The sequence below is a fragment of the Eschrichtius robustus genome, chromosome 14 (genome assembly GCF_028021215.1).
Source record: "Eschrichtius robustus isolate mEscRob2 chromosome 14, mEscRob2.pri, whole genome shotgun sequence".
Taxonomy (NCBI): domain Eukaryota; kingdom Metazoa; phylum Chordata; class Mammalia; order Artiodactyla; family Eschrichtiidae; genus Eschrichtius; species Eschrichtius robustus.
Window position 1 is genome coordinate 5,816,743 of NC_090837.1, and position 25,246 is coordinate 5,841,988.

General features: G+C 52.0%; 1 protein-coding gene, 1 long non-coding RNA gene and 1 pseudogene across 3 annotated transcripts in view; all 3 read left to right on the forward strand.

Annotated features, from left to right (window-relative positions):
• The first annotated feature begins 2,294 nt into the window (after positions 1-2,294).
• LOC137776594 (uncharacterized) lies at positions 2,295-12,446 on the forward strand. The gene is made up of 3 exons (XR_011076263.1): positions 2,295-2,380; positions 2,526-2,657; positions 12,410-12,446. It is a non-coding gene; the product is annotated as an uncharacterized lncRNA (long non-coding RNA).
• LOC137776792 (E3 ubiquitin-protein ligase RBX1 pseudogene) lies at positions 8,844-9,166 on the forward strand (annotated as a pseudogene).
• A 2,592-nt stretch (positions 12,447-15,038) lies between the features above and the next one.
• The window catches only part of SCARB1 (scavenger receptor class B member 1), a 77,195-nt gene continuing 66,987 nt past the window's right edge, over positions 15,039-25,246 (forward strand). For both annotated transcript variants that reach the window (XM_068563347.1, XM_068563348.1), the window contains exon 1: positions 15,039-15,413. In XM_068563347.1, coding sequence (XP_068419448.1) covers positions 15,087-15,413 — 327 coding nt within the window. In that variant the 5' untranslated portion in view covers positions 15,039-15,086. The remainder of the gene's footprint in view (positions 15,414-25,246) is intronic.

Here is a 25,246-nt window from a genome sequence, read left to right on the forward strand (position 1 = left end):
GCAGGGTGGAGGTGTCAGTTCCGAGTGCCCACAGCTGAGACCAGGCAGTAAGGGTGGCTTGTGAAGGTGTTCGGACTTTGTCCTGCAGGTCCTGAGAAGCTCCTGGAGGTTTTTTTGTTGTTGTTGTTGTTTTTTAAAGATCTTATGTGGCCAATTTACTAGTTTTTATTTATTTATTTATTTATTTATGGCTGTGTTGGGTCTTCGTTTCCGCGCAAGGGCTTTCTCTAGTTGCGGCAAGTGGGGGCCACTCTTCATCGCGGCGCGCGGGCCTCTCACTATCGCGGCCTCTCTTGTTGCGGAGCACAGGCTCCAGATATGCAGGCTCAGTAATTGTGGCTCACGGGCCCAGCTGCTCCGCGGCATGTGGGATCTTCCCAGACCAGAGCCCGAACCCGTGTCCCCTGCATTGGCAGGCAGATTCTCATCCACTGTGCCACCAGGAAAGCCCCTCCTGGAGGTTTTAAATCTGGGACAGACAGTTTCCAAGGTGAGTTTTAAGAGGCTCTGCCTGCCTGCGGGTGGAGGATGGAGAAGACAGTTTAGGCCAGTTGGGGGATGGGTCTGTTGACCAGGCAGGATGATGGTGTTTCAGTGATTCTTAAAGTGTGGTCTCCAAAATAGCAGCATCAGTGTCTCCTGGGAACTCGCTAGAAATGCAAAATTATAAGCCCATCCAGACCTACTGAATCAGGCCCCCTGGTTGGGGCTGGGCAGCTCTTTGGGTCCCCCCTACCCCCATCCCACCAGGTGATTCTGAAGTGCCTCAGGTGTGAGAACCACGGGTCTAACCAAGGCGGTGGAAATGGTGCATTCATTTGCTAGGGCTGCCATAACAAAGTACCACAAACAGGGCGGCTTCAAACAGCAGAAATGTATTTCTCAGAGCTCTGGGGGCCAGAACTTGGAAATCAAGGTGTCGCGTGCTCTCCAAAGCCTCTACCGGAGGAACCTTCCTTGCTTTTTCCAGTTCTGGTGGCGGCCGGCGTTCCTTGGCTTGTAGACCCATCACTCCAGCCTCCCCTGTGTCCCCTCCTCTTATAAGGACACCACTCATTGGATTTAGGGCCCACCCCAATCCCGGATGACTTCATCTTCACTTGATCACATCCGCAAAGACCCTATTTCCAAATAAGGTCACACTCACAGGTCCTGGGGGTTAAGACTTGAACATATCTTTTTTGGGGGACACAATTCTACCCACTACAGATGGAGAGAAATAAAAGGATTCGAGAAATATCAAGACAAGAGAAATCTTAATGGTTAGCTGGGGGTAGGAGGGAGAGAAAACAGAACGAAGAGGAAAAACGACTCAAATGCTGTTACATCAATAACAAAGCCTGGACTGCCACTGGTGTCTTGCTCCTCTCTGAATGAGTTCCTTAGGGTAGAGTTTCAGGAACTTGATTCCAGTATCTTAGGACCGGTAAACACCTTGCTGAAATAAACTCCTTCCCGCCTGAGAACCTGTCTCCCTTCCCCGCGGGGCAGGTCTGGGGAGAGAGGAGCTGGAAGAGAAGATGCCCGTCGTCCATGGAGCCCCCAGCTGATTGCACTGACTTCAATTCAGGCCACACTTGAGGGCCAAAATCAAAATCAAGGTCACAGAGCCCGGGGACATCTGAAGCTGCTGCAGATCTCAGCGGCCTCAAAGGAAAGGATGGAATGGGAGACCATGGGCCTGTCTCCGGGTAGAGGAGCTGGGGGACCCGTCAGCGTGGGATTCCCTCCCTCCCAACCACAGGCTGCATTCAAAGCATTTGTTCTTCTGGAAGATTCTTCTCCTCCCTTCTCGCAGTCCCCAGGAGTTCTGATCCCCTGGAGGGCTTGTGAAGACACAGATCACTGGGCCTCACCCTAGAGTGTCTGATTCAGCAGGTCTGGGGTAAGGACCAAGAATCTGCATTTCGATCCTGTTCCCATGTCTCAGAACGAAGAACCACAGCCCGAGATGAATGGCTCTGAGCCCCCGTTGCACGTGGGGGTCACACGGGGAGTTAAAAACACCAACCCCAGTCCTGGACCCCGGACCCCGAAAATCTCCGAGGATGGGGCATGAGCTCTGACTTTGAAGCCCTCCAGGATTCTAAAGGTCAGCTAAGTTTGAGGTTGACACCATTCCCTCACTATGATTGGCTGAGAAGTGGACACGTGACCAAATTCTGGCCAATAAGACATGGGGGTGGTGTGCTGGGGGACTTCCGGGTTGATGGCTGCCGTCTTGCATTGCAGCAGATGCTGGGGCAGGAAGACAGAAAGAACGTGGGTGCTCAATGATGTCCATCCTTGACCACGGAAACTGAGAACCCCAGAGCTGCTCCATCTCAGGACTTCCCCCTTTTGTGGAAATAATAAATGTCTTCATTGTTAAACGGCTCAGGTTGGTGCTTTCTAGTACTTTCAGCCAAAAGCATTTCAATGGCTGCAGATGTGAAACCCTCTGGCAAGTAGCCAGCAGCCACAGTCAACGGCTTTGCTGATTTACTTATGCAGTGAATGTTCACTGAGTGTCTTCTGTGTGTCAGGATGGTTCTGGGTACTGGAGAGCATGAGAGAGGTCCCTGCTGTCGTAGAGCTGCATTCCAGCGGGTGGAGACAGACACAAAAGCAAGTCCACGAATAAACCAACAGAATAATTTCAGACAAAGTTCAAGAAGGTAAATAGAGTGGTTTGCTGGAGAGTGAGGGAGGGTGGGGCTTCTCTGGGAAGGTGACATTTGAGCAGAGAACTGAATGAAGAGCCAACTATGTGAAGAGGGGCAGGGGAAGGATTCCAGGCAGAGGGCACAGCAGGTGCAAAGGCCCTGGGGTGGGAGTGAACTTTGTTCAAGGAACTGAAATGTGGAATGTGAAGGTGGCATGATTATGCCAGCAGCCTTCAGGGAAGTATCTAAAAGCACACAAAAGCCCCACAGTCCAACTTTTTCTCTCTCTTTTTCTCAATTTCTTACGGCTTTTGTTTTCAGGTCCAAAGTGTACTAGCGCTGGTTTGTTGAAATCTGAGCGGAGTTTTTCAGGCTTCCCTTCCTAACTCAGGAGAACCACTCACCGTGTGTGGCCTGCTGTACACTGGCTTTTTTCAATGAAAGCCAAGTGTTCGTGCTTCAGTCTAACTAAACAGCTCTGTCTGCAGCAGGTCCCCATCTGTTTTGCTGTTTTTCCTGCCAGAACATTTTCTCTCCTGCCCAGAAAACTGCAGCTCCTGTCACGGCCCCTTCCTTTACAACACCCACCTCGTCTGCCTGGGGCCTGCCGACGCCTGGGGACACATCCCACAGCATCAGAGCAAGAGGACGGCCGCTGTGCCGCCAGGCAGGAGTGTTGTTGAGGCCAACGTTGGTACAAAGAATCCTTTAGGATAGAAAAGGCCTTTGCCCTTTTAAAAAATTCACTCGACTGTAGAACAGCAAAGTTGCCGTTTTCTTTCCTGCGTGGGGACACTGTCTCTGGGCACCGGGTTGAGGTGTGTGCCGGGGGTGGCTGAAACCCAGGTCCAAGCAGGTTCCAAAAATATTCTTTGGCAAGAAATGGATGGCAACAGCATTCTGCACACGGCTGCCAGCAGCAGAAACTCCCGTTTGGACAGAGATGGGGTGGTGCCGAGAGGGACCACAGTATGCTCACTCACAGGGTTCTTTGTTTAACTGTGTTTACTGAGAGTTTCCTGTGAGCAAGGGGGACACGGTCTCACACAGGTCCCAGACCAGTGGGGCCAAAGATATTATTCTCACACCACTGAGTCTATAATGCCACCTGCACCTGAGAAAAATGCTCCCAGGGAAAGGAATCTGCTTCAGGGAGGGTGTATTACAGAGGTCACAGAGTGAACCTTTTTCAAAGCAAATAGGATAGAGTTACTTCCTGCTTAAATCCTGCACTGGCTTTCCGTTGCCCAGGCATAAAGCCCAGACCCCTCCCCGGGGCCCACAAGGCCCTGCAGCTCTGGCGCTGGTCCAGGTCCCCCACTTCTCCCCCTGCCACTCCCTGAGATGCAGCCTCCCTAGCGTCTTGTGGATCTTCTGATGTGTTCAGCCTATGCTCACCTCAGGACCTTGGCATGTGCTGTGCTCACTGCTCTAAGCACTTTTCACAGGTCCCCACGTTCTCCCTCAAAGTCTGGCTCCGATGCCACCTCCTCAGAGAGGCCTCCCCTGGCCGGCCATCTCAAGTAACTCTCCTTATGACGTCTTCTTGTTTTATTTTCATGGCACTCTAATTTTACCCAGCCTGATTGCTTATGTCTGTCCCCTCCGCTGCTATGAAAGCACCACGAGGGCAAAGACCTTGCCTATCTTCACAGCAGGGCCCAGTGCATGCCATGGTTTGTGGAATAAATGAATGAACGATTGAGGGACCTGACCCCATCTGGGCCAGCCAGTGAAGGCTTTCTGAATTGACATATGGTGGACAAGGAGGGCCTCACCTCTGCTTCTTTTGGGGGGCCTCACCGCACGGCATGTGGGATCTTAGTTCCCTGACCAGGGATTGAACCCGCGCCTCCCTGCAGTGGAAGCCAGGAGTCTTAACCACTGGACCACCAGGGAAGTCCCACCTTTGCTTACTTTTTGACCTCACATCTCACGTTCTCACCTCTCCCCTCTACCAACCTGAGATCTTCCAGTTTGTTTGTTTTATTAAATAAACACGCTAAGGTTCTAAGGGCTTCACAGATAGGAGCTCACTTGATTCACACCACAGCCCTCTGAAATAGGTATTATAAGCCCCATTTTACAGATGGGGCAATTGAAGTCCAGAGAAGTATCATGCCCACATGTGAGCCGAGATTTGAACCTGGATTATCTGGCTCCAGACTTGCTGTTTTTAATGACTATTCTTTCTTACCTCCAGGCTTTTGCCCCAGAACGCTGTCTCTAGGATTCTCTTCCTCTTCTCTAATTAATTCCTTTTTCACCACAGAATCAGTTCTCATATCTGTCAGGGTTCAAGCAGGAAGGGGACAGTGCACTAAAACTGGGAGATTTTGAAGAGGGTTTAATACAGGGACCGTTTTAAATGTGTGAGGAAAACAAAAGGAGTCGTGAAGCTGTTCTCACTCCTAGGGCTGAAGGTTGGAGGGGAGGGAATGACCTTGGAACCTGGAAGGAGAGGGGCTGCCTTACTTGGAAAGGGTCGTGGCCAGCCTGAGCGTTTCTGTTATCTGTTGCTGCTAAAAAAAAAACACCCCAAAAGGTAGTGACTTAAAACAACAAAAATTTAGTATTTCTTATCATCTTCTGGCTTGAATAGTTCTGGAATGCCAGGATACCTGGCAGGTCCACAGATGCTGGCTGCCAGCTGGGAGCTCAGCTGGGCTGGTGGCTGAGGGCATGGTCCTCACTCACATGGCTTCTCCACACAGCTGCTTGGGCTTCCTCACAACATGGCGGCTGAGTTCAGGAAGGAGTGTTTTAGGAGGTGAAAGCAGAGCTGCTGATGGATTAAGGTCCGCTCTTGGAGGCTACCCAGGTTCACTTCTGCCACAGTCAACCTGTGGTTGACAGAGGTCACAGTGTCAGCCCAGATTCTGAGGAAAGGAAAATGTATTCTCAATAAGAGGAGTAGCAAAGAAGGATGAACGGTATCTTTACTAAGAACACACCACCGGAGGAGGCTGGAGAACATCTCATTTCCCCTCACTCAACTTCTTCAGATCTCCTACCTCCCAGTGGCCAGAGCCAGCTAGAAACCAGAGGACATGGGAGGCTGCTTACCTGGTTTCTGAGGGCCACCTTCTTAGGGAAGACATCAAGATGGAGAAGCAGAAGGTGGTTCTTGAGGGACAGGACAATATCCTGGCATAGGACCTCCCACTCTCAAGCTCTGCGAGAACTCTCTCTTTTTCCTTTGTTGTGCAGTTTGTAATTCTAGACCTCTGTGATTATTTATTGTCAGTCTCTCCTTCAGTACTGTGAGCTCCAAGACGGCTGGGACCATGGCTGCTTAGCCCACCACTGGATCCCCCAGAGCAGCACTGTGTCTGGCACAGGGTAGATGCTCAATGAATATGTGTTGAATGACTGAGCCCTTCCTGATATGACACAGATTTCTTCCCTGCCTTTACCCCTCACCCCCGATCCATCCGTCCCAAATACACCTTCCATCCGTCCAGGTCTCGCTGGCTTCCCCAACCTAAGTCACTACAACCCAGGCTGCTCAGGGCCACCTCATTCTCATCCTAGCTGAGCCACACTTTTTACTCTTGACCCTCAAGCAGCAGTCAGGGAGATGTATTTTTATTCTTTAAAAAAAAAAAAAAAGGGAAATTGTCTTAGTTCGCTGTGTCTGCTGTAACAGAATACCGCAGATTGGGTGGCTTATAAACAACAGATATTTTTTTTTCTCATGGTTCTGGAGGCTCGAAGTCCAACACCAAGGGGCTGGCAGATTCTGTGTCTGGTGACAGCCCACTTCCTGGTTCATAGATGGTTATAGGTTCCCTGTATTCTCATGTGGCTGAAGGGGTGAGGGAGCTCTCTGGGGTTTCCTTTATACGAGCACGAATTTCATTCAAAATGGCTCCAACCTCATGACCTAATCACCACCCAGAGACCCCCCCCCCCCCATCTCCAAATACCATCACGCTGCGGGTTAAGATTTTTTTTTTTTTTTTTTAAATTTTTGGCTGCGTTGGGTCTTCGTTTCTGTGCGAGGGCTTTCTCTAGTTGCGGCAAGCGGGGGCCACTCTTCATCGCGGTGCGCGGGCCTCTCACTGTCGCGGCCTCTCTTGTTGCGGAGCACAGGCTCCAGACGCGCAGGCTCAGTAGTTGTGGCTCACGGGCCCAGCTGCTCCGCGGCATGTGGGATCTTCCCAGACCAGGGCTCGAACCCGTGTCCCCTGCATTGGCAGGCAGATTCTCAACCACTGCACCACCAGGGAAGCCCGGGTTAAGATTTAACATATGAATTTTTTGTGTGCGTGCTGTGTGTGTGGGAGGCACAAACATTCAGTCTATAGTAGGAACAGACACAAAAGTAGAGAAAATCGTACCATGAACCTCCATGGACCCATTTTTCAGATTCAACACCTATCAAGTTTTTTTGTCATAGCTGCTTCATCCATCCTTTTCACTTTCTCTTTTAGTGAATTATTATTATTTTTTAAAATTAATTAATTAATTAATTAATTAATTTATGGCTGTGTTGGGCCTTCGTTTCTGTGCGTGGGCTTTCTCCAGTTGCGGCGAGCGGGGGCCACTCTTCATCGCGGTGCGCGGGCCTCTCACTGTCGCGGCCTCTCTTGTTACGGAGCACACGCTCCAGACGCGCAGGCTCAGTAGTTGTGGCTCACGGGCCCAGTCGCTCCGCGGCATGTGGGATCTTCCCAGACCAGGGCTCGAACCCGTGTCCCCTGCATCGGCAGGCAGACTCTCAACCACTGCGCCACCAGGGAAGCCCCTAGTGAATTATTTTGAAGCTACTCTCAGTCACGATGGCCTTTCTCCCCTGCATCCTGCAGTATGCACCTCGAAAATGCTTCACGTAACAGTTATCACCACTTCAAAATTAGCAATCATTGAAAGATTTGTTTCTTTGGTGGCACCGCGCAGCACGTGGGATCTTCGTTCCCCGACCAGGGCTCGAACCCGCACCCCCTGCAGTGGAAGCGTGGGGTCTTAACCACTGGACCGCCAGAGAAGTCCCATATATTTTTTTTAGTTTTTATTTTTTGGCCGTGCTGCGCAGCTTGTGGGATCCTAGTTCCCCGACTAGGGATTGAACCTGGGCCCCGGCAGTGAAAGCGCAGAGTCCCAACCACTGGACCGCCAGGGAATTCCCTGAAAGGTATTTTAAAACCTAAATCAGATCACTCTGATTTAGGTTACTCTTCTGCTATGAGATCTCCACGGCTAAAATTGGAATTCTTTACCATGGCCTAAGAAAAACCTAACAATTAATTTATTGCACAAACTTTGAGGGTAAAAGGGGGAGGGTGCTAGCTATAATCATATTGGGACAAGAGATATAAACTGGGCGGTCATGCTATCTGAGGGGCCTTCCCTTCATGCCGCCGTCTCTGCTTATCTGTTCCTTGAACAGATGGGACATCTCCTTGCCGCAGGGCCTTTGCACTTACTGGGTATTTTGCCAGAATGTCCTCCCCGGTCTCACCCTTCTGGTCTCACCCCTCCACCCCCTCATTTCTCTGTGGTGTTACCTCATCTGTTTCTCTCATTGGCACTTTAGCATCATAGAAAATCCTTATTTATTTGCTTAGGTGTGTTTTGTTTTGTTTTAAAATCTCTCTCCCCTGCTAAAACGTGAGGCCAGGACAGAGGGGACCTGTCTGTCTTGTTCGCTATTCTATCCGCTGCCCCTAGCACACAGTAGGCCTGGCACAGAGTGGGTGCTGGGTGAATATCTGCTCTGTGAATGGATGGATGGATGTTCATCCCTGCAGGTCCGGCAGGGCCAGGCGACCTCAGAGGAGCCTCCTGGGTCCTGGGAGTGGAAACCATCCTCACGTCTCCAGCCGTCTGGGCTGTGGGAGCAGGCAGAGTGATCCGGCAGACACAGAGCAGATTTATTAGCTCCTGGTTGCCAGCTGAACCCTCCCACACACTTACACCTTTGATCTGGAAGGTGGTTTTGTGTTGGAGACTTAGCTCTTGCCAGAGAGACATACATGTCTCAAGTCCTGAGAGGCGCGGGCAAGGGTGAAGTTCAACTGGCAGCTTTTAACGAAGGAAGACGTCTGGAGACTCCCAAGGTGGTGGATGATTCTGCAGGAAGTCAGCGTTTTGTAGGGGCTTGGCTGAGTCTCCTAGGGGATGTGGTGGTGGTGGTGAGACTCTGGAGACCTCCACTAATATTAATATTCACACAGCTGCAAGGGTCTGTGTGTTTCCAAAATGGCGGCGGTGATGGATGTGGATACCTGGGGTGGCACCAGCATCAGTGCAGGCAAGAAGCGCTTTGACGTGAAGAGGGGGGAATGTGGTAGCCCTCTGAGCCTGGGACAGTGTGGTTGGTCACTGTGCCATCTGCAGGAACCACGTTATGAATCTTTGCATAGAATGTCAAGCTAACCAGGTGTCTGCTATTTCTGAAGATGTGCCGTTGCATGGGGGAGTTTAAGCACTTCCCCTGCATCTCCTGCTGCCTCAAAACACAGTAGGTGTGTCCGATGGACAACAGAGAGCGGGAATTCCACAAGTGTGGGCATTAGAAAAAAGAGCATTCTTTGATCAAGCTCAACTGTTTTGTTCTTCGTTTAATGACTTGCCCTCCTGTTACTTAATTGTTCAATAGAACTGTGTCTCTCCTGCTTTGTCTTTTCAGTTTGCTCTTCCTGCAGCCCTATTGTACTCTGTGTCAAATAAAATCTACTTTCCTAAATTCTAAAACAGTGTCCTGGGAATTCCCTGGCAGTCCAGTGGTTAGGACTCCGTGCTTCCACTGCAAGGGGCATGGGTTCAATCCTTGGTTGGGGAACTAGGATCCTGCAAGCAAGCCGCCTGGCACGGCCAAAAAAAAAAAAGAGGATTGTTAAAAAAAATATTGCAAGAGTCATTTTCACCTACTGAAGAAAAACAGCTCCTAAGAAGTCATTTGCTTCAATGAGATAGTATAGCATCCTAACGAACATCTCTCCAGGCACACTCCTGCCTCAGGACCTTTGCACTGACTTGTTGCCTGGGCCTGGAAAGACCTTCCCCAGATATCTACGTGACTCGTTCCTGCACTTACTTTAAGTCTTTGCTCAAATGTCATCCTCTCACAGAGGCCCTCCCGCAACCACCCCATTTAAATTGCAACCCTGCCCACTGGGGGCACTTACCCTGTTCTCTTATTTTTCCTGCTAAATCATATATCATCCTCTAACACAGCCCAGTCCAACAGAAATGCAATGGGAGCCACATGTGCAATTAAAAAAAAATTTTAGCAGCAGCATTTTATTTATTTTTTGGCTTGTGGTATCTTAGTTCCCCAACCAGGGATCGAACCCGCATCCTCGGCAGTGAAAGTGTGGAGCCCTAACCACTGGACCACCAGGGAATTCCAGTAGCTGCATTTTAAAAAGTAAAAAGAAACAGGAGAAATTAATCTCAATAGTATATTTTTAATTAGCCCAACATATCCCAACGTTGTCATTTCAACGTGTAATCAACATAAAAATATTGAGATAGTTTACGATCTTTATTTCACAGTAAGTCCTTGAAACCTGGCATGTGTAGGACACAGCAGCTTTCACGTGAACATCATTTCGAGTGTCTTGTCGCCGTGCGTGGTCAGTGGCTACCGTATAGGGCAGCGCAGCCCTGGCATGTTATAAAATTTACCAATGATTATGTTTACCATTTATTGATCTTGCTTGTCTGCTGGAATAGAAGATCAGCAAGGCTTTGTAGGTTCACTGCTGGGTCCCCAGCACCTAGCAGAGTGCCTGGCATATAGTAGGTCAATATCGGCTGCATGAATAAAAGCAGAGAATGTGAGTTCTGGGTCTGTCTTCACCCAGTGGCGACCTAGGTGGCAGATGTGGCCAAACGCGATTGCTTCCTCTTCCTCGTTGGCTTTTTCTTTTTTCCCTGTGCTTTCTCTCACTCTCCCCAACTACTTCCTCTTTTCCCTCTCTCCACTTTTTCTTCAGCAAAGAGAGTAATGATTCATGTCTGGGCTCTGGAGCCAAGTGACTTGGTTCCATCCCCGCTCTGCCACTAACCAGCTATGACTCTTCGGAATCAAGCCATTCAGCTTCCATGCAGTACCTCTCATGCATTGCTCCAGGTGGTAATAATAATTCTTCTATTATTATTGGGCTGAGGTGGGGCGGACCACGTGTGGCAGCCTGCACTCAGTAATGATCCCATATAAGGATGGCACCTCGATAAGTGTGTAACCAGGATTAGCTCATTTAATCCCATGACTGTGCCAGGAGGTGGGCACTGTTGAGATTCTCTCTACTGCACAGATAAGGAAGAAGCCAAGGCACAGAGAAGTTAAGCAACTTGCCCAAGGCCACACAGCTATGTAACCTGGCTGCAGGTTCTTAACCATTGGGCTCTTATAGCTGTTGTTTATCAATGCCTATTGATTAAGGACCTACCGTGTTCCAGGCATTGTTCTAGGAGATGGGGATACAGCAATGAACAAATAGACAGATTCCTGCCCTTGTGGAGACTTTTTCATTCCAGAGGAGCAAGAGAACCAATAAAACAAGAAAATACGGGAATAATGTAGAGTTGGATGGTGGTAAGCATAATGGAGAAAAATAAAGCAGGGCTGGGAGATGGGGGGATTGTGGGTGTGGTTGTAATTTGAGAAAGTTGATAGGAAGGAAGTCTTTGCTGAGAAGATGACATGTAAAGAAGGACTTGAAGGAAGGGAAGGTGACCACATGGAGGTTTGAGAGAAGAGTGGTCCAGCAGAGGGACCAGTAAGTGCAAAGGCCCTGAGGCAGGGGCAAGGCAGCAGGTTTGAGGAACAGCCAGGAGGTGGAGCACAGTGGGCTGGGGGAGAGGGGGATGTGAGGTCAGGGAGATGAGGGTGGCCCACAGAGCTCACAGAGTGGGCTGTGGTGAGGACTTGGGCTTTTACTCTGAGTGAGGTGGGAACCACAGGAAATATGCTATACTTCATATAGCATACAACCCACTCATGTAAAATGTACAATTCAATGGGTTTTAGTCTATTCACAGAGCTGTACAACCATCCCCACAATCGATCTTAGAACATTCCGTCACCCCAAAAAGAGCCCTTAGCAGTCACTCCCGATTCTTTCTGACCCCCAGCCTAGGCAAACACTAACCTGTTTTCTGTCTCTATGGATTTGCCTGTTCTGGACATTTCATGGAAATTGAATCATACCGTATGTGGTCTTTTGTAACTGCCTCTTTCACTTAGGGTAACGTTTTCAAAGTCATCTGTGTTGCAGCATGGGTCAGTACTTCATTTTTTAATATTAAATAACATTCCATTGTGGGATATTCCATATTTTATTTATCCATGTTTCAGTGGGGGATATTTGGGTTGCTTCCACCTTTCGGCTACCGTGAAGAGTGCTGTCGTGTATAAATTTTTGTGCGGACACAGTTTTCATTTCTCTCACGTATACCCAGGAGGGGAACTGCGGGGACTTATGGCAACTCTGTGTTTAGTCTTTCGAGGAGCTGTTTCCAGACTGTTCTCCACAGTGGCCGTGCCATTTTACAACCCCACCAGCAGTGTATGAGGGTCCCAATTTCTCCACCTCCTTGCCAACACTCCCACTAACTGTCTTTCGATCGTGGGAGGGTTTAGAGCTGAGGAGGAACGTCATCTGACTTGGCGTTTACAGGATCTCTCTGACATGCACGTTGATAATATTTTACTATCATTAATCTTTCTTTTCCTTCTGCATCACTGTCTTGCCTCGTCCTGGCAAAGCCTCTCTCTGAAACATGACGAAGTCTTTTCTCTGGCTTCTTAGGTCACCGCCCCCTACTCCCCCAGTGGATGTGACTCCCCACAGCGAGGTCACGGCTGGTCACGTGTCTCAGACATCCTTTCATCTCTGCTTTCTCTCTTGTCAAGTGACAGTGTGGCGTGACATGAGAACACTCTTGCCGTGGCCTTGGGGGCTCTCTTGGGTAAGCATACCGTACATTTGGACCTTGAAGACTTGAAAGTTAGATTGGGTGAGATGGTCAAGGCGAGCCAGTCCTTGCCGAGGGAAGCTGGGTATCAAAGAAGGGGGTGGCGTCAGGGCGAGCACAGACCCCAGATTTTAGTTAATCAGTTAATTCCCAAGAACTACAAAAGTCAGCAAACATAAAACAATCCCCACAGCTGATGGCCGCTGAAGGCCTTAAGGAATTCAATGAAATTATATTAATTAATGAATGAGTTGATTAATTAAAGATGAATTATTTCAAGCCTTTATTGAGTATGTACTAGTTGCCAGGCATTGTTCCAGGTGCTGGGGACACATCCATTCGCAAAAACAGACCAGCTTCTCTCTCTTGGGGGCTGGGGGGAGAAAGAAGTAAACAGATAAACGAATAAGACAATTTTAGATAAAATGGGGTGATCTGATAGAGAGTGACTGGTGGGTTGGGACTTTCATTTTGGACGGATTACACAGGGAAGGCCTCTCTAAGGAGCAGGCTTTGAAGTGAGACCTGCAGGAGGAGAAGGCGGCAGGTCTGGGGAAGTGTATTCTAGGCAGAGGGAACAGCAAGTGCAAAGACCCTGTGGCTGCAAAAAGCTGGGGCTGTTTAAGGAACAGAAAGAAGGCCCAGAAGCCTGGGGTAGAGAGAACAAGGGGGAGAGGTTGGGAGATGGGAGCAGAAAGGTGAGCAGAGCCAGGTCAGTTAGGACCTCGGGGCAGCAACAAGAACAGCTAGCTTCATGGTGCTGTCACCTTGGGGCACTGTTCTACGCACTGTCACATCTTCCCAACTCATTTAATCCTCGCAGTAGCCCTTGGAGAGAGGCTCTTATTATCCCCATTTGACAGGTGAACAAACTGAGGCACAGAACGGGCCAAGCCACTTTCCCCAGGACTCTAGGGTAGGAAATCCTGCAGCATGGACTTCTTGGAACCTGTCCTCATCTGACACCACAGCCGCCTGATCTAGCCACCTTTGCCCCAGCCATCTTGATCTAGGTCAGGGGTTGGGTCCCTGCTCCCGTTACCCTGGACAACGTCGGGTCTCCCAAGGGGAACACGATGCCAGGCAAGGCTCTGATAAATACTGACTCAGGCCAGGCTGTGTTGCTTAAGGGTGGGCCTGGGAGAAGGCTGCTTCCTTCCAGGGTTGAAGAAGAGTTTCAGAAGGCCTCATTCTGAGCCCTCAGGGACTGGCCTGCCTTACCCAGGTGCTGGGGACACTGCCCTCCTATCCCTGCGTGGCCCCAACTAGAGACTGAGGGGACTGGTCTACATCAGGAGTCAAGAAGTCCAGGTGGGGTGGAGGGCTGCAGCGGAGCACGCGCCCAGGTTTCATTTTCTTGGAGCACTTATCTGCAATCCATCGTTCATTTGTTCACTTGCCAATCGACTGTCTCCCTGTTCGTTAGAAAGCAGGGACTTGGGTTTGTTGACCTAACCCTCCGTGCCTGTTTCCTTATCTGTAGAATGGAGTCGCCGTGGGCCAGGCACTTAGCACAAGGACCCCACCTAGAAGGCTCCTCGCTGGTTCATTCTAAAATGTTCCTTGTGAGCAAGCGTTCCCAGCCAGGCAGCGGTCAAGCTTTGTCAAGAGACGAAGCTTCTGCCCGTAGCATTCTAGCGCCTGGCGACGGTCAGAACGCAAGAACATATGAACGTGGAACAGGCCAGATGGTGGCCCGGTGATAAGGGTGAGGGGTGAGGGGAGAACTGGCCGCTATTTTATTTCACACAGGGTGGCAGGGAAGAGCCTTTCTGATAAGGTGGCGGAGCAGTCGTGAAGGAAGGAGCCGGGCAGATATCTGGGGGGGACAGAATTCCAAGTCGTAGGGGTACAAGGTCCTGAGGCGGGAGTCTGCTGGGCTTGTTCTACGGGGAGAGAGGCTGCAATAGCATGTGTGTGCGCACACGTGGGAAGGTGTGTGTGGCGCCGTGGGGGGAGAGGAGGTCGCAGAGCTGGGGGCGGGAGCTCTGGAGTCCCTGCTAGAGTTGGGCAATTCCTACTAAATACTAACAGTGACGACGGTCAGGACACAGGAAGTGGGAGGGGAGGAGGGGAGAAGAAGAGGGGAGGAGGAGGGTCTGGGAGGCAGGGGGAGGAGGGAGAGGCAGGGGGAGGAGGGAGAGGCAGGGGGAGGAGACAGAGGAGGAGGGGGAGAAGATGGGGAGGCGGGATCAGGGAAAGGGGTGAGCGGGGAGCAGCTGGGAGTGAGGAAGGGGAGAAGGGTTAGGAGGTGGAGGGGAGGCAAGCCCAACGTTGCACGCAGGCCACGAGACCTCCGCGTCTCCCTCCCGCGGAAACGGAAGCTAGAGCTTGGGGCCGGCGGCAGTGGCCCCGCCCCAATCGGACCATCTGCTCCGCGCCCCGCCCCGGACACGCCCCTTGCTAACTTAGGCCCCGCCCCGCCTCCCCCGCCCGCTGGCGCCCGCCCAGATCCTGGCGCCCGCCCAGATCCTGGTGCCCAGGGCGTCCCGGGGGCGGTCCGCCCGGGCGATGGCACATAAAACCGCTGGCCACCTGCCGGGCCGCTCCTCCGTGCGCTGCGGTCCCGGGCCCGCCGTGCCGCTGCGGCCCGCGTCCGCGGAGTCGCTGCCTCAGTCACCTCCGTCCCCGCCTCGGTCCCTCTACAGGCGCGGAGCCCCGCGAGCAGCGCGGAGCCCCGCGAGCAGCGCGCGGGCGCCGGGGCGCGCAGACATGGGCAGCCGCTCTAGAGCGCGCCGGGTGGTCGCGGCGCTGGGCTTCGCCGGGCTGCTGTGCGCCGTGCTGGGCGTTATCATGATCGTGATGGTGCCCTCGATCATCAAGCAGCAGGTCCTCAAGGTGGGTGAGGGGCCCGGCCGGGGGTCAGTGCACGCGGTCCCCTCCGGGGCTGGAGGGCGCTGGGCGCCGAGGAGGGCCGGGTGTCCTGGGCCGGGGCCCCTGAGCACCGGAGAGACCAGAGGGCATGAGGAGGGGCAGCTGGCCACCTTCCCAGGAACCTCCCCGACCCAGGACGCAGGCTGAGTTTGGGGGCCAAGGAGGGCATCCAGGGCTTTTGCTGGAGGCGCAGGCCCGGGTTGGGGAAGCCTGAATTAGAGACCATCTGGGAGCCTGACCTCACCTTAAGGGTCTGGGGTCCGAGGCGGGGCTGGAGTGCGGCCACGTTTCTGGTACTGCCTGGAGGAGCCCAGGAGCCGGTTCACATGCTTCTTGCCTCTTCTACGGCAGCCTGTGACAGTGTGTGGTAAAACTAGGGCTGCACTTTGCTTGTTTCCTGTGAGCACAGGAGGACAGGAACCCTCCATGCACGTGCATGTGAGACTCACATGGGTGCCCAGGCCGGTGGGTGCTCAGGAGAACGGTCTCTGCTGTCCAGAACCTCCCCCATACAAACCCCTTCTCAGAGGCGGAATGAGCTGCTCTGTCGTTCCCGGACGCTGCCTTCCTGATGCAGATTGGCAGTGATAAGCCGCTTTTCTCCCCAGATCCACACAGAGGCAGGCATAAGCCCAAGGCTGCATAAACAGGGTCCTTGGGGAGTCCACAGCCTGAGAGCTTTTCCTGCCATCCTAACCTTATACACCACTGCCCTTTCAACCAGGGAGACAAATTAAGGCTGTCAGCTGGCCTTCAGACCGTCAGACTCTGCCCTGGGTGTCTGGCGGCATTTTTGAATGAGCCTGGAGTTACTGAAGGACAGGGAGATTGCAGAGTATCACACTTGAGGTAAAAGCGTTCAGCTCTTTGAAGGCAAGGCCAGCACCTGCAGGGCCGGGAGGGGAAACTGAGGCTCACCTTGGCCCAAGATCCAGCCAGACGCAGAGCTGGCAGAAAGAGGTGTCTGTCATCACTTGCTAGCTGATTTCTCTTTTCCCCTTAAGCGGCTTCTTTAGGCGAGTTTCTTGAGAATGGGGACTTGTCCCCTTTTCGTGTCTGTGCCCCATGCCCAGCGCGGGATGCTTGGGAGATGAATGAATGAGCGAATGAATGAAGGCTGCATCTGCTTGGACCCGGCTGCCATTTTTTGGCTTTAAAGATGGAGCAACGTTTGGTTTTTCTCGAGGTCTCTGGGTGAGCAGTTGTCTGAGTCATCTTGGCCACACTGTGTCCTTTGTTTTGTCGTCATATCTTGTCCCATTAAATCCTGTAATCTGATTGCAAGGAGATCCTGGCCGATGGTGACATTGAGCTCCGAGTTCCTCTTAGTGGTTTTTTTTTTCTTGCCTGTGAAGTGGCGGGAAAAAGTTTCTTGGGGAAACCTGAGAGCGGCAGAACTGCTTCTTTCTCTCCCGTGGTGGCCAACGGGTGTATCTGTTTTGCTTTTCAAAGTAGCTGTGACAGCTTTATCTCAGTGAAAGCCGGCCGTAAACGCCCGCCAAATTTGTGGTTTCTGTACTGTGTGAGCCCTGGAGAGACCATCACTTGGGTGCTGTAAGCGTGACGAGCCCGCCGTGATCCCGTGCAGAGAGCCTGTTGTTTTGGGGGTGTGGGGATGGGTGGGATTTATAGCTGATGCAGAATCTTGTCAGCCCTGTCCCTCTTGGACTTAATTCAGGTGTTTTCTTTTCACGGCTCTCAGTCAGATGAAGGATGTCTGTGTGTGTGTGTGTGTACATGCACACCCGCGTGCCCTACCTAATTTCCCACTCCTCAGGGCTTCCAAAGAGGAAAGCGCCACTGTCCTCAGTTGTCCCGGAGCTAAGATTTCTGGGCTTAAACTTGAGTGAGAGCCACCCAGCATCCTCCGTGAATATCCCAAAGGTGATTGGTTTGTGGCTGAGTGGTGTGAAGGCACGGAGGCGAGCCCAGCCTGTGACAGTTTCTTCTTGGACAGCTCAGGCTGAGCCCTGGCCAAGAGCCTTCCCTTGGAAGAAGAGCATCTGTGTTCAGGGGACCGAGTGGGTGGGATGGTAGGAGAGGGACGGATGGCCCGCTGGTGTTTTCTTTGGCTGCATGTGTCCACGTACAACTTGAATGGGAGGGCTTGTGCTTTGATTTCTACTTTTTTTTTTTATGCTTTGGGGTTAAAGAAGTCCGTGTATAGAAAATACATGGACTCTTGTTTGTAAAAAAAAAAAAAAAAAAAATTCAAGTGGAGGGAAAAAAAGGTTCCCCCCATTTTATTCCCCTCCTGGGATAGTACCACCGTCATCTGAGAGTATCTTTTTAGATTTTTATGGAGATACACATCACGAGCATGGATTTAGACACATTAATATATATATATTTACATATATTGAACTAAACTACTTCGAAATAGCCTGCAGTTTGCTTTTCAATTCACAGATATCGCTTGGGAATTTTTCCATGTCAAAACATATAAATCGGTCACGCTTTTCACTGCTGCATAGTATTCCTTTGAATGGCTGTACACTTAATTACTTACCTGTTTCTCCGTTGACTGATAATTTTCTCATACATACCTCTCTGTGTACCTGGATGAACACTTCCACCGGGTACATTTCTAGAAGAGAAGCCTCTAGTCCAGATGGTATGTCCAGTTTGCGTTTGGACACAGCCTAATGGCCCTTCTGAAGACTGAGGGCATTTATAGTCCCATCCACAGAGTATGAAGCTAGGCACTCCCCCACATCTCTGCCATTACTGGGATTACCGATTTCTTATTACAATTTTGGGGGGGGGGTTAATCTGATGTGTGTGATTTACATTTCTCAGGTTACTAATGGGGTTGCATAGGGGTGTAGCTCGTTTTGAAACCGATGTCAGTTTCCAGAGCTCAGGGTTTGCAGACCTGGCTGTGCCATTTGCTGGCTGGGGACCTCAGGCCAGTTACTTCACCTCTGAGCCAGGGCATGTGTCTTCAGCTCTGAGGCAGGGGTTGGATTTAGTTTGTTTCCCGGCAAGATGATAAAGTACAAAGGTGGTGACCAGTGTGTGAAACTGCTCTGGATGTACCCGGTTTACACAGCTCGTGGCAGTTTCGGGCAGGAATCCTGACCGCCAAATCTGGTCTACATTTCAATAGGGGCATAGGAAGTAAAGCAGGAGCCCTTCATCCAGTGGATTTCTAGGTAAAAGTTAGAGAGAAGGGACTAGATATTTACGTTTGGGCACAGAAAAGTAGAAAAAACACATTCCTAATTGAAAAACAGCTTTGAGGCTACTCGTGTTAAAAAAAAACAAACAAAAAAAAACCAAAAAATACTCCACAAAACAATACTATCTCTTTTCACTGGGTTTCTATCAGTGCATGTAAAAGCACAGAAAAAGGTGTGGAAGGGTGTGTACCAGACTGACAAAAGTGGTTACTCTCAGGGGACTGGGGGTGTGGCAGGGAGAATATTTATGCATTATCTGTTAAGACTCATACTTTTTCTTTGTAAATAAGGAGACTGTATTCACGTATTATGTGCTTAGTTAAAAATTAGCAACGAATCCATGGCCTTCCCCAAAGAATGGCCAAACGAGTTAGATGCAGAATGCAAGAGGCACACAGTGGAGGGGCCCTGGAGCTGGAGGTCGCTGGGAGAGGCCTTGGGGGAGAATGAGACTCATTTCTTCTCCTTTCCCCCAGTGGGTAGGGTTGGACAAGAGGTGTTCAGACCGAATGCACTCAGGAGCATAATCGAGGGTGATCGTGTGCTAGGCATCTTTGTAAATGTTGATCATCTCGTTTAGTCCTGGGAGAATTCTGGGACACACATCTCACTGTCATCAACTACAGTTAGGGAAACAGAAGTTTAAGAGAGTAATTTGCCCAAGTTACCTCGCTGGGGTGTGTGTGTGTGTGTGTGTGTGTGTGTGTATGTGTGTGTGTGTGAAAAAATCCTGAGGCAAACCCCAGGAGGACGGGCGCTCTTATATCCACACCCTAGAACAGAGCCTGGCATGCGTGGCCCTCTGTGTTTGCATGGATTAGGAAGTGCAGTCCAGGTCCCTGGGCGTGTATTTCCAAGTTACTGGGTGTCTCTGGTCCACCAGGGAAGGCCCCGCTGGGCCACAGGGGAAGGGGTTCGTTTGCTGGGCCACCATGTGCAATAATGGGCCTGGTGGCCTTCTCCACGGCCGGGGGTGGGATGGGAAGCTGAGTCCCCCTCTGCTGTCTTTTATGTTTTCTAGTTGGAATCAGCCTTGGGTGCTATATCCATGAATTTTTCCAGCTGCCAAAGTCTTCTCCCATCTGTGTCCCCATCTCAATAAGTGATATCTCCATTCGTTCCCTCCAAGAGTAGAGGCAAAAACCTTGGGTCATCCTTGACTGCATGCTTTTTGTGATACCCCTGTATCTGGTCCATCAGCAAATCTTATCGGCTTCCCTTCAAAGGCATATCTGCATCCTGACCCCTTCTCAACGTCTCCACCACTCTGCCCTCCTCCATCCACTGCTTGGACTAGTGCAGTAGTCTCATCTCTGGTCTCCACAGACAACCAGATCATGTGCCCCCTCTGCTCACAACCCATTGAGGTTTCCCGTCTCACTCTGAGTGAATACCAAGGTCATTTCAGTGGCCTGAAGTCCCCCTGCCACGATGCAGCCCTCCTTCCCTCTCTCACTGCACCCCCTCTTGGCTCCTCTGCTCACCTGCCATGCTTATCTCTTTGAAGTCCTTGAACCCAGCAAGCCTGGTCCCACCAAACTCTGGCTTGCTTTCTCTACCGCCCGGAAGGCTCATCCCCAGATATCTGCACAGTTCGCCCCTCATGTCCCTAAAAGTCACCCCCTTATGTTATATGTTTATTTGTGCGTTCTCCTTCTGCCTCATGAGCAGGGGCGCGGGCTGTCCTGCCGCTGTCCCTGCAGCGTCCCCAGGGCCAGAGCAGCGCTTGGGCTCACAGTAGGATGGTGGGATGGGCAGACGCTGAGCACTTTGAGGTCGGGCTGTTTCCTTAGCCTCTCCCCACCACCACCCCCAGCCTCCGACTCTATTTTGCCCCCTCCTCCCTTGGCGAGGGCCACCCAGAGAGCCTTCAGGAACACTGTGCCCTGCCCCCGTGCTTCGTGCCCTCTGGCAAATGTCCTTTGCCCATCAGTTCAGAGGCAGGGGTTGGGGAGAGATAACAGTCAGTGGACATGATTATGCACTAGACACTGTCCTATGTGTTTTACGTGTATTCAGTCGCTTCATTTAGTGTCTAAATAGCTCCCTCTGCCTCTCTTTTATTGAGGGAAATGGAAGCACAGAGCCGGAAGGACACTTGCCCCAGGTCACACAGCTGAAGTGGCGGAAACAAGATTCCAGCGAGCCCGCCACCTGTGGACCCCGTCCTCCCCACCCTCCGTACAGTATTTCCGAGCAGCTCGACTTGACATTTGGGGGCAGGGCAGGCCCTTCCCCTGTTCTCTGCTGGGGTCCACCTTTCCTTGTCTTTTTCCTGCACAGACAATGGGGCAGTGGGGTCCTTCCCAGGCCTTTCTCCTGATAATCACCTCCCCCAAACTGCGAGTACAGGGTACGTCCTGACGTCTTCCCTCCAGGGCTGTCTGCTAGGCCCGGGCAGCTCTAGAATCGCAGATGCCAAGGGAAGCTGGGGAGGGCAGCCTCTCCCTGGCCCGTGGTCCCAGTGACCCTCAGGGTGACCCCGCCTGTCCTGCAGGGTCTGCTCGGCCAGCTCTGCGCCCTGCCGTCCGTCTGGGCCTCCACAGAGCCCCAGGGTTGCATCTCAGAGGGCGTCACGGCGTCGCGGGCTGACCGCCTCTGACCACATCAGGCTCCCTCTGGCCGCGCACTTGACCCATGGCCGCGGATGGGGGGGGCGGTGCTCCCTTCTCGGGGGGCAGTGGGGTCGCAGGTGTGCTCCGATTCTGCTGTGTTTTTCTTCCTCTTTCCTGCCGGGAGCTTCCTATCCCTCCAGAGCCACAGCTGAAAATACGGGCTATTTTTAGTCTCCCCGAGTGTTGGTTATTTTTGTTTCCCTCTTTGCTGCTGACGGATTTGCTCCTCTGGTTTCATGTGTGTGCGCGTGCACATGTGTCGATGTGTGCACACGTGTGCCGGCTGCACACGCTGACTGGTGACACAGGAACATGTGTCGGCATGCGCCCATGCACGCCTGCGTGTGGCCATGTGCCGAAGCACGCACACACAGACAAGTGTTGCGTGTCAGCATGTGTCGGCTTGGAGCACAGTGTCCCCGTGATGGCATACGTGTGTATGTGCACGAACACACGTGTACACACATGACGTGTGCCTGCGTGTGGTAGCCTGACACACACGGGTTCACACGTGCTGTTATGTATGTGTCTATGTGTGGGCTCACACACGTGTGTTGACACCTGTTGAGCGTAGAGTTACACATGGGGACGTGTGGACACACGTGTTAATACATGTCCACGTGTGTTGGGGTGTGTGCACACACATGTGGCCATGTGTCCCAGGCCCGGCACGGGGCTGTGTTCAGTGCGCCTGGCTCTTCCCATTTCAGGACACGTTCCCCATCCTTTCCTAGAGTGACTCATCCTGGCTGGGCCTCCGCTCCGTGACTCATGGGATTAGCTAAAATTTGGTGACAGCTACCTGGAATCATCCCGTTCTGGCTTCAGCTTCTAGCAAACGGGACAGAAGTGAGTCGGTGTCGAGGACTTGTTTGTTGAAGAGCTTCCCTTGGGCAGTTTGGTCCCGCCGGAGCCCCGGCACAGGCACGTCTGCTCCATCAATGACCGTGGGTCCTCCCGGTGGTCATGGTGCCCGGAAGGGTGATCCTATGCCCTTGGTCAGCAGCAGAGAGGCCCCTGGGGTCATAAGCCGCCCCCAAGGCTGGTTTCAGCCACAAGGCTCTTTTCTGGCTCATAATCTGAGAACTAGAGAATTCGGTTACGGGGAGTCCACCCTGAGCACCCACCTCCCTCCCACACCCCCCGCCCTTCTGTGCCGCAGAGATCTAGCAGCTTTGTCCCCATAAACACATTTATGGTGCAAAGAATTCGACTGTAGCAGTCGGCCAGAAATACAAAAGCAAGACAAAAGGTGAAGTCCTTTTATGTGCCTCCTCTCCCTCCCCCTTGGTCAAATGCGACCTTGGCCTCCACTGGCCCTGGGAGTGGCCACCAGAGCTGAAATGCAAAGAGAAACAAAAACAACACAAAAAAGTTCATTCTCGGCTTTGGAGATTTCCAGGGCCCAGGAGCTGGTGAGTTATAGGTGGTTCTGATTTGAAGCTCAGGATCATTTTGCTCAGAACCTCCCCAAACCCAGACGTCCGGGCCCCTGATGGCCCAGGGCACAGCTGGCTTCATTGTCTTGCTTCCTTCCCCCACCTCCGCCCCACTGTTTCCTCCTGTTCCCCGATTGCTTCTTCGTGCTGGGGAGGGGGGAGGGGAGGAAGGAACAGGAGTGGCCTGACCTGTGCTTGCTTCCTGGCATTTTGGGTGAAGTTCCTTCCACCTCTTCTGGAAGCTTCTAGAAGGACTCTTTTTTTTTTTTTATACAGCAGGTTCTTATCAGTTATCCATTTTATACATATCAGTGTATACATGCCAATCCCAATCTCCCAGTTCATCCCACTCCCCCAGGCCCCCTGCCACGTTCCCCCCTTGGTGTCCATAAGTCTGTGCTCTACATCTGTGTCTCTATTTCTGCCCTGCAAACCGGTTCATCTGTACCATTTTTCTAGAAGGACTCTTGAGACGCTTTAACATGTGCTCTCTTGGGCCGCTCTTGGACTCAGATGCTGGCGTCTCCTTATCTCCCTGACCGCCGGCCATTGGCACGTCCCAGGGCTCAGGCCTTTCCTGGCCGTGCTCACCCGGTCTCACGTGTCAAATGCCATCTCTGTCCTGGCGCCTCCCAAATTGATATCCCAGGCCCGGACCTTTCCCCTTGAACTCCAGTCTCAAGCATCCAACGGCCAACACCATATCTCAACCTGGGTGGTCAAAGGCAGCTCACGCTTAACCCTAGCCAGCGCCTGACTTCCCATCACTCCCCGTGAAACCCACATTCCCATCTCAGGCCGTTGCTTGTCCATTCTCCAGCTACCCAGGCCGAAAGCCTTGGAGTGAGCCTTGACTCTCTCTCACTTCCCACACTGAACCATCGGGATATTTTATGGCTTCATCTTCAAAATATAACCGGAATCCAACTTCTCTCCACACCCACGGCCACTACCCTGGTCCAAGGTGCCATCGGCTCTCACCTGGATTCCTGCAGGATCCCTGCGCCCACCTTTGCTCCCTGGTCAGGTTTTTCAGCACAGCAGCCAAAGGAATCCTATGAAAATTGCACCGTCCTCCTCTGCTTAAAGCCCTGCAGTGAACCTGCCTCATCCCCTCCGAGTCAAGGTGAGCCCTTATGTTGTCCCTTGAGGCCTGTTCCATCTGATCCTGACCCCTTTCTGTCCTCCCCTTCACCTTGACCTTGCACATGGCCCTTCTGGCAGTTCCTCAGACTTACTGGCACATCTGCCTTACTAAGTTCTTCCCTCTGCCCACAGCTCTTTCCCTGATGTGACATGTGCGTGATTCACTCTCCCACCTCCTTTAGGCTTTGTTCAGATCTCACTTGCCCACGGATCTCTCTTTTTTAATATTGCAAGTTCCCTTCCCATTCCCTGGTGCTCCAAACCCTCCTTACCCTGCTGTTTTTTTCTGTAGTCCCGTCACCTGCTGAGATACCACCGAATTTACCTATGCATCCTGTTTATCATTTACTGTCTGTTTCTCCCTGTGAGAATGTCAGGCCCATGAGGGCAGGGACCTTAGTTTTTGTTCATCGCTGTGTCCCAAGCACTTGGAACGACACCTAGCACATAATGGTAGGTTCTCAAATAGTTACTGAACGGATGTTCAGAAGACGAGGGTGGTTTCACAGGGAGGTTCGTGATGAGTGTCAGGTTGTCGTCCTGTGCGGGCACCTGGGGACCGCGCCCCTCCCCCTGCACGGCCCCCCCTCCACATCCAGCCGTTCCGCCTCTCACCTGCTGCAGGAGCTTCCTCTCCTGCCTGTCTGCTCCTATTCCTGCCACCCTCTCGGCAATTTCCCCTGCCGCAGCTAGAATGCTCTTTAAAATAATGCACATTGGATCATTCCGCAGCCCTGATGAAAACCTTCTTGCGTCCGGTCTGAAACCCGTCTGCCCGCCGTGGCCTGTAAGCCACTTACCTCCACTCCCTGCACTTCCGCCCTGCTACAGCCTCACAGGCCTTTCTTTTCCTCCAATACACTGTGTTCTTTTCTGCCTCAGGACCTTTGCACAAACTGTTCCTTTCTCCTGGCTTTTATGTTTGGTTCCTCTTATGTTTCAGCTCAAATGTGACCTCTTGAAGAAGAGACCCCCCCCCCTCCCCCCATGAACCCCACCCCATCTATGTTATAAGCATTCCGTGTTACTGTCTTCCAAGCCGTCACCATGCTCTGGAATTATATTGTTCACTTGCTTGAGGTTCCATGAGGCAGGGGCCTTGTCTCTCTTGTTCATGACTGTATTCCATGGTTGGGGGCCCTGGTCCAGGGCAGAGACCTGGCTGGGGTGGGACGTTGAGTCGAGGCAGTGAGAGGATTCCAATCGGGATCCTCGAAAGCATGGATTTTTGAAGCCAGACTCCTTGGCTTCCAATACTGGCTCTTCCCCTCCTATCAGTGCGCCCGGCACCAGGGAGCACCCGGGAGCCAGCTCTCCGTGACGTGTTCGTGGATTCAGGGCCTGCGTCTTAACAAGCCCCGCCTGGATTCCAGAGACGTCTCTCTGACTCCAGTGACTGGGTGTTTCTACTGGCT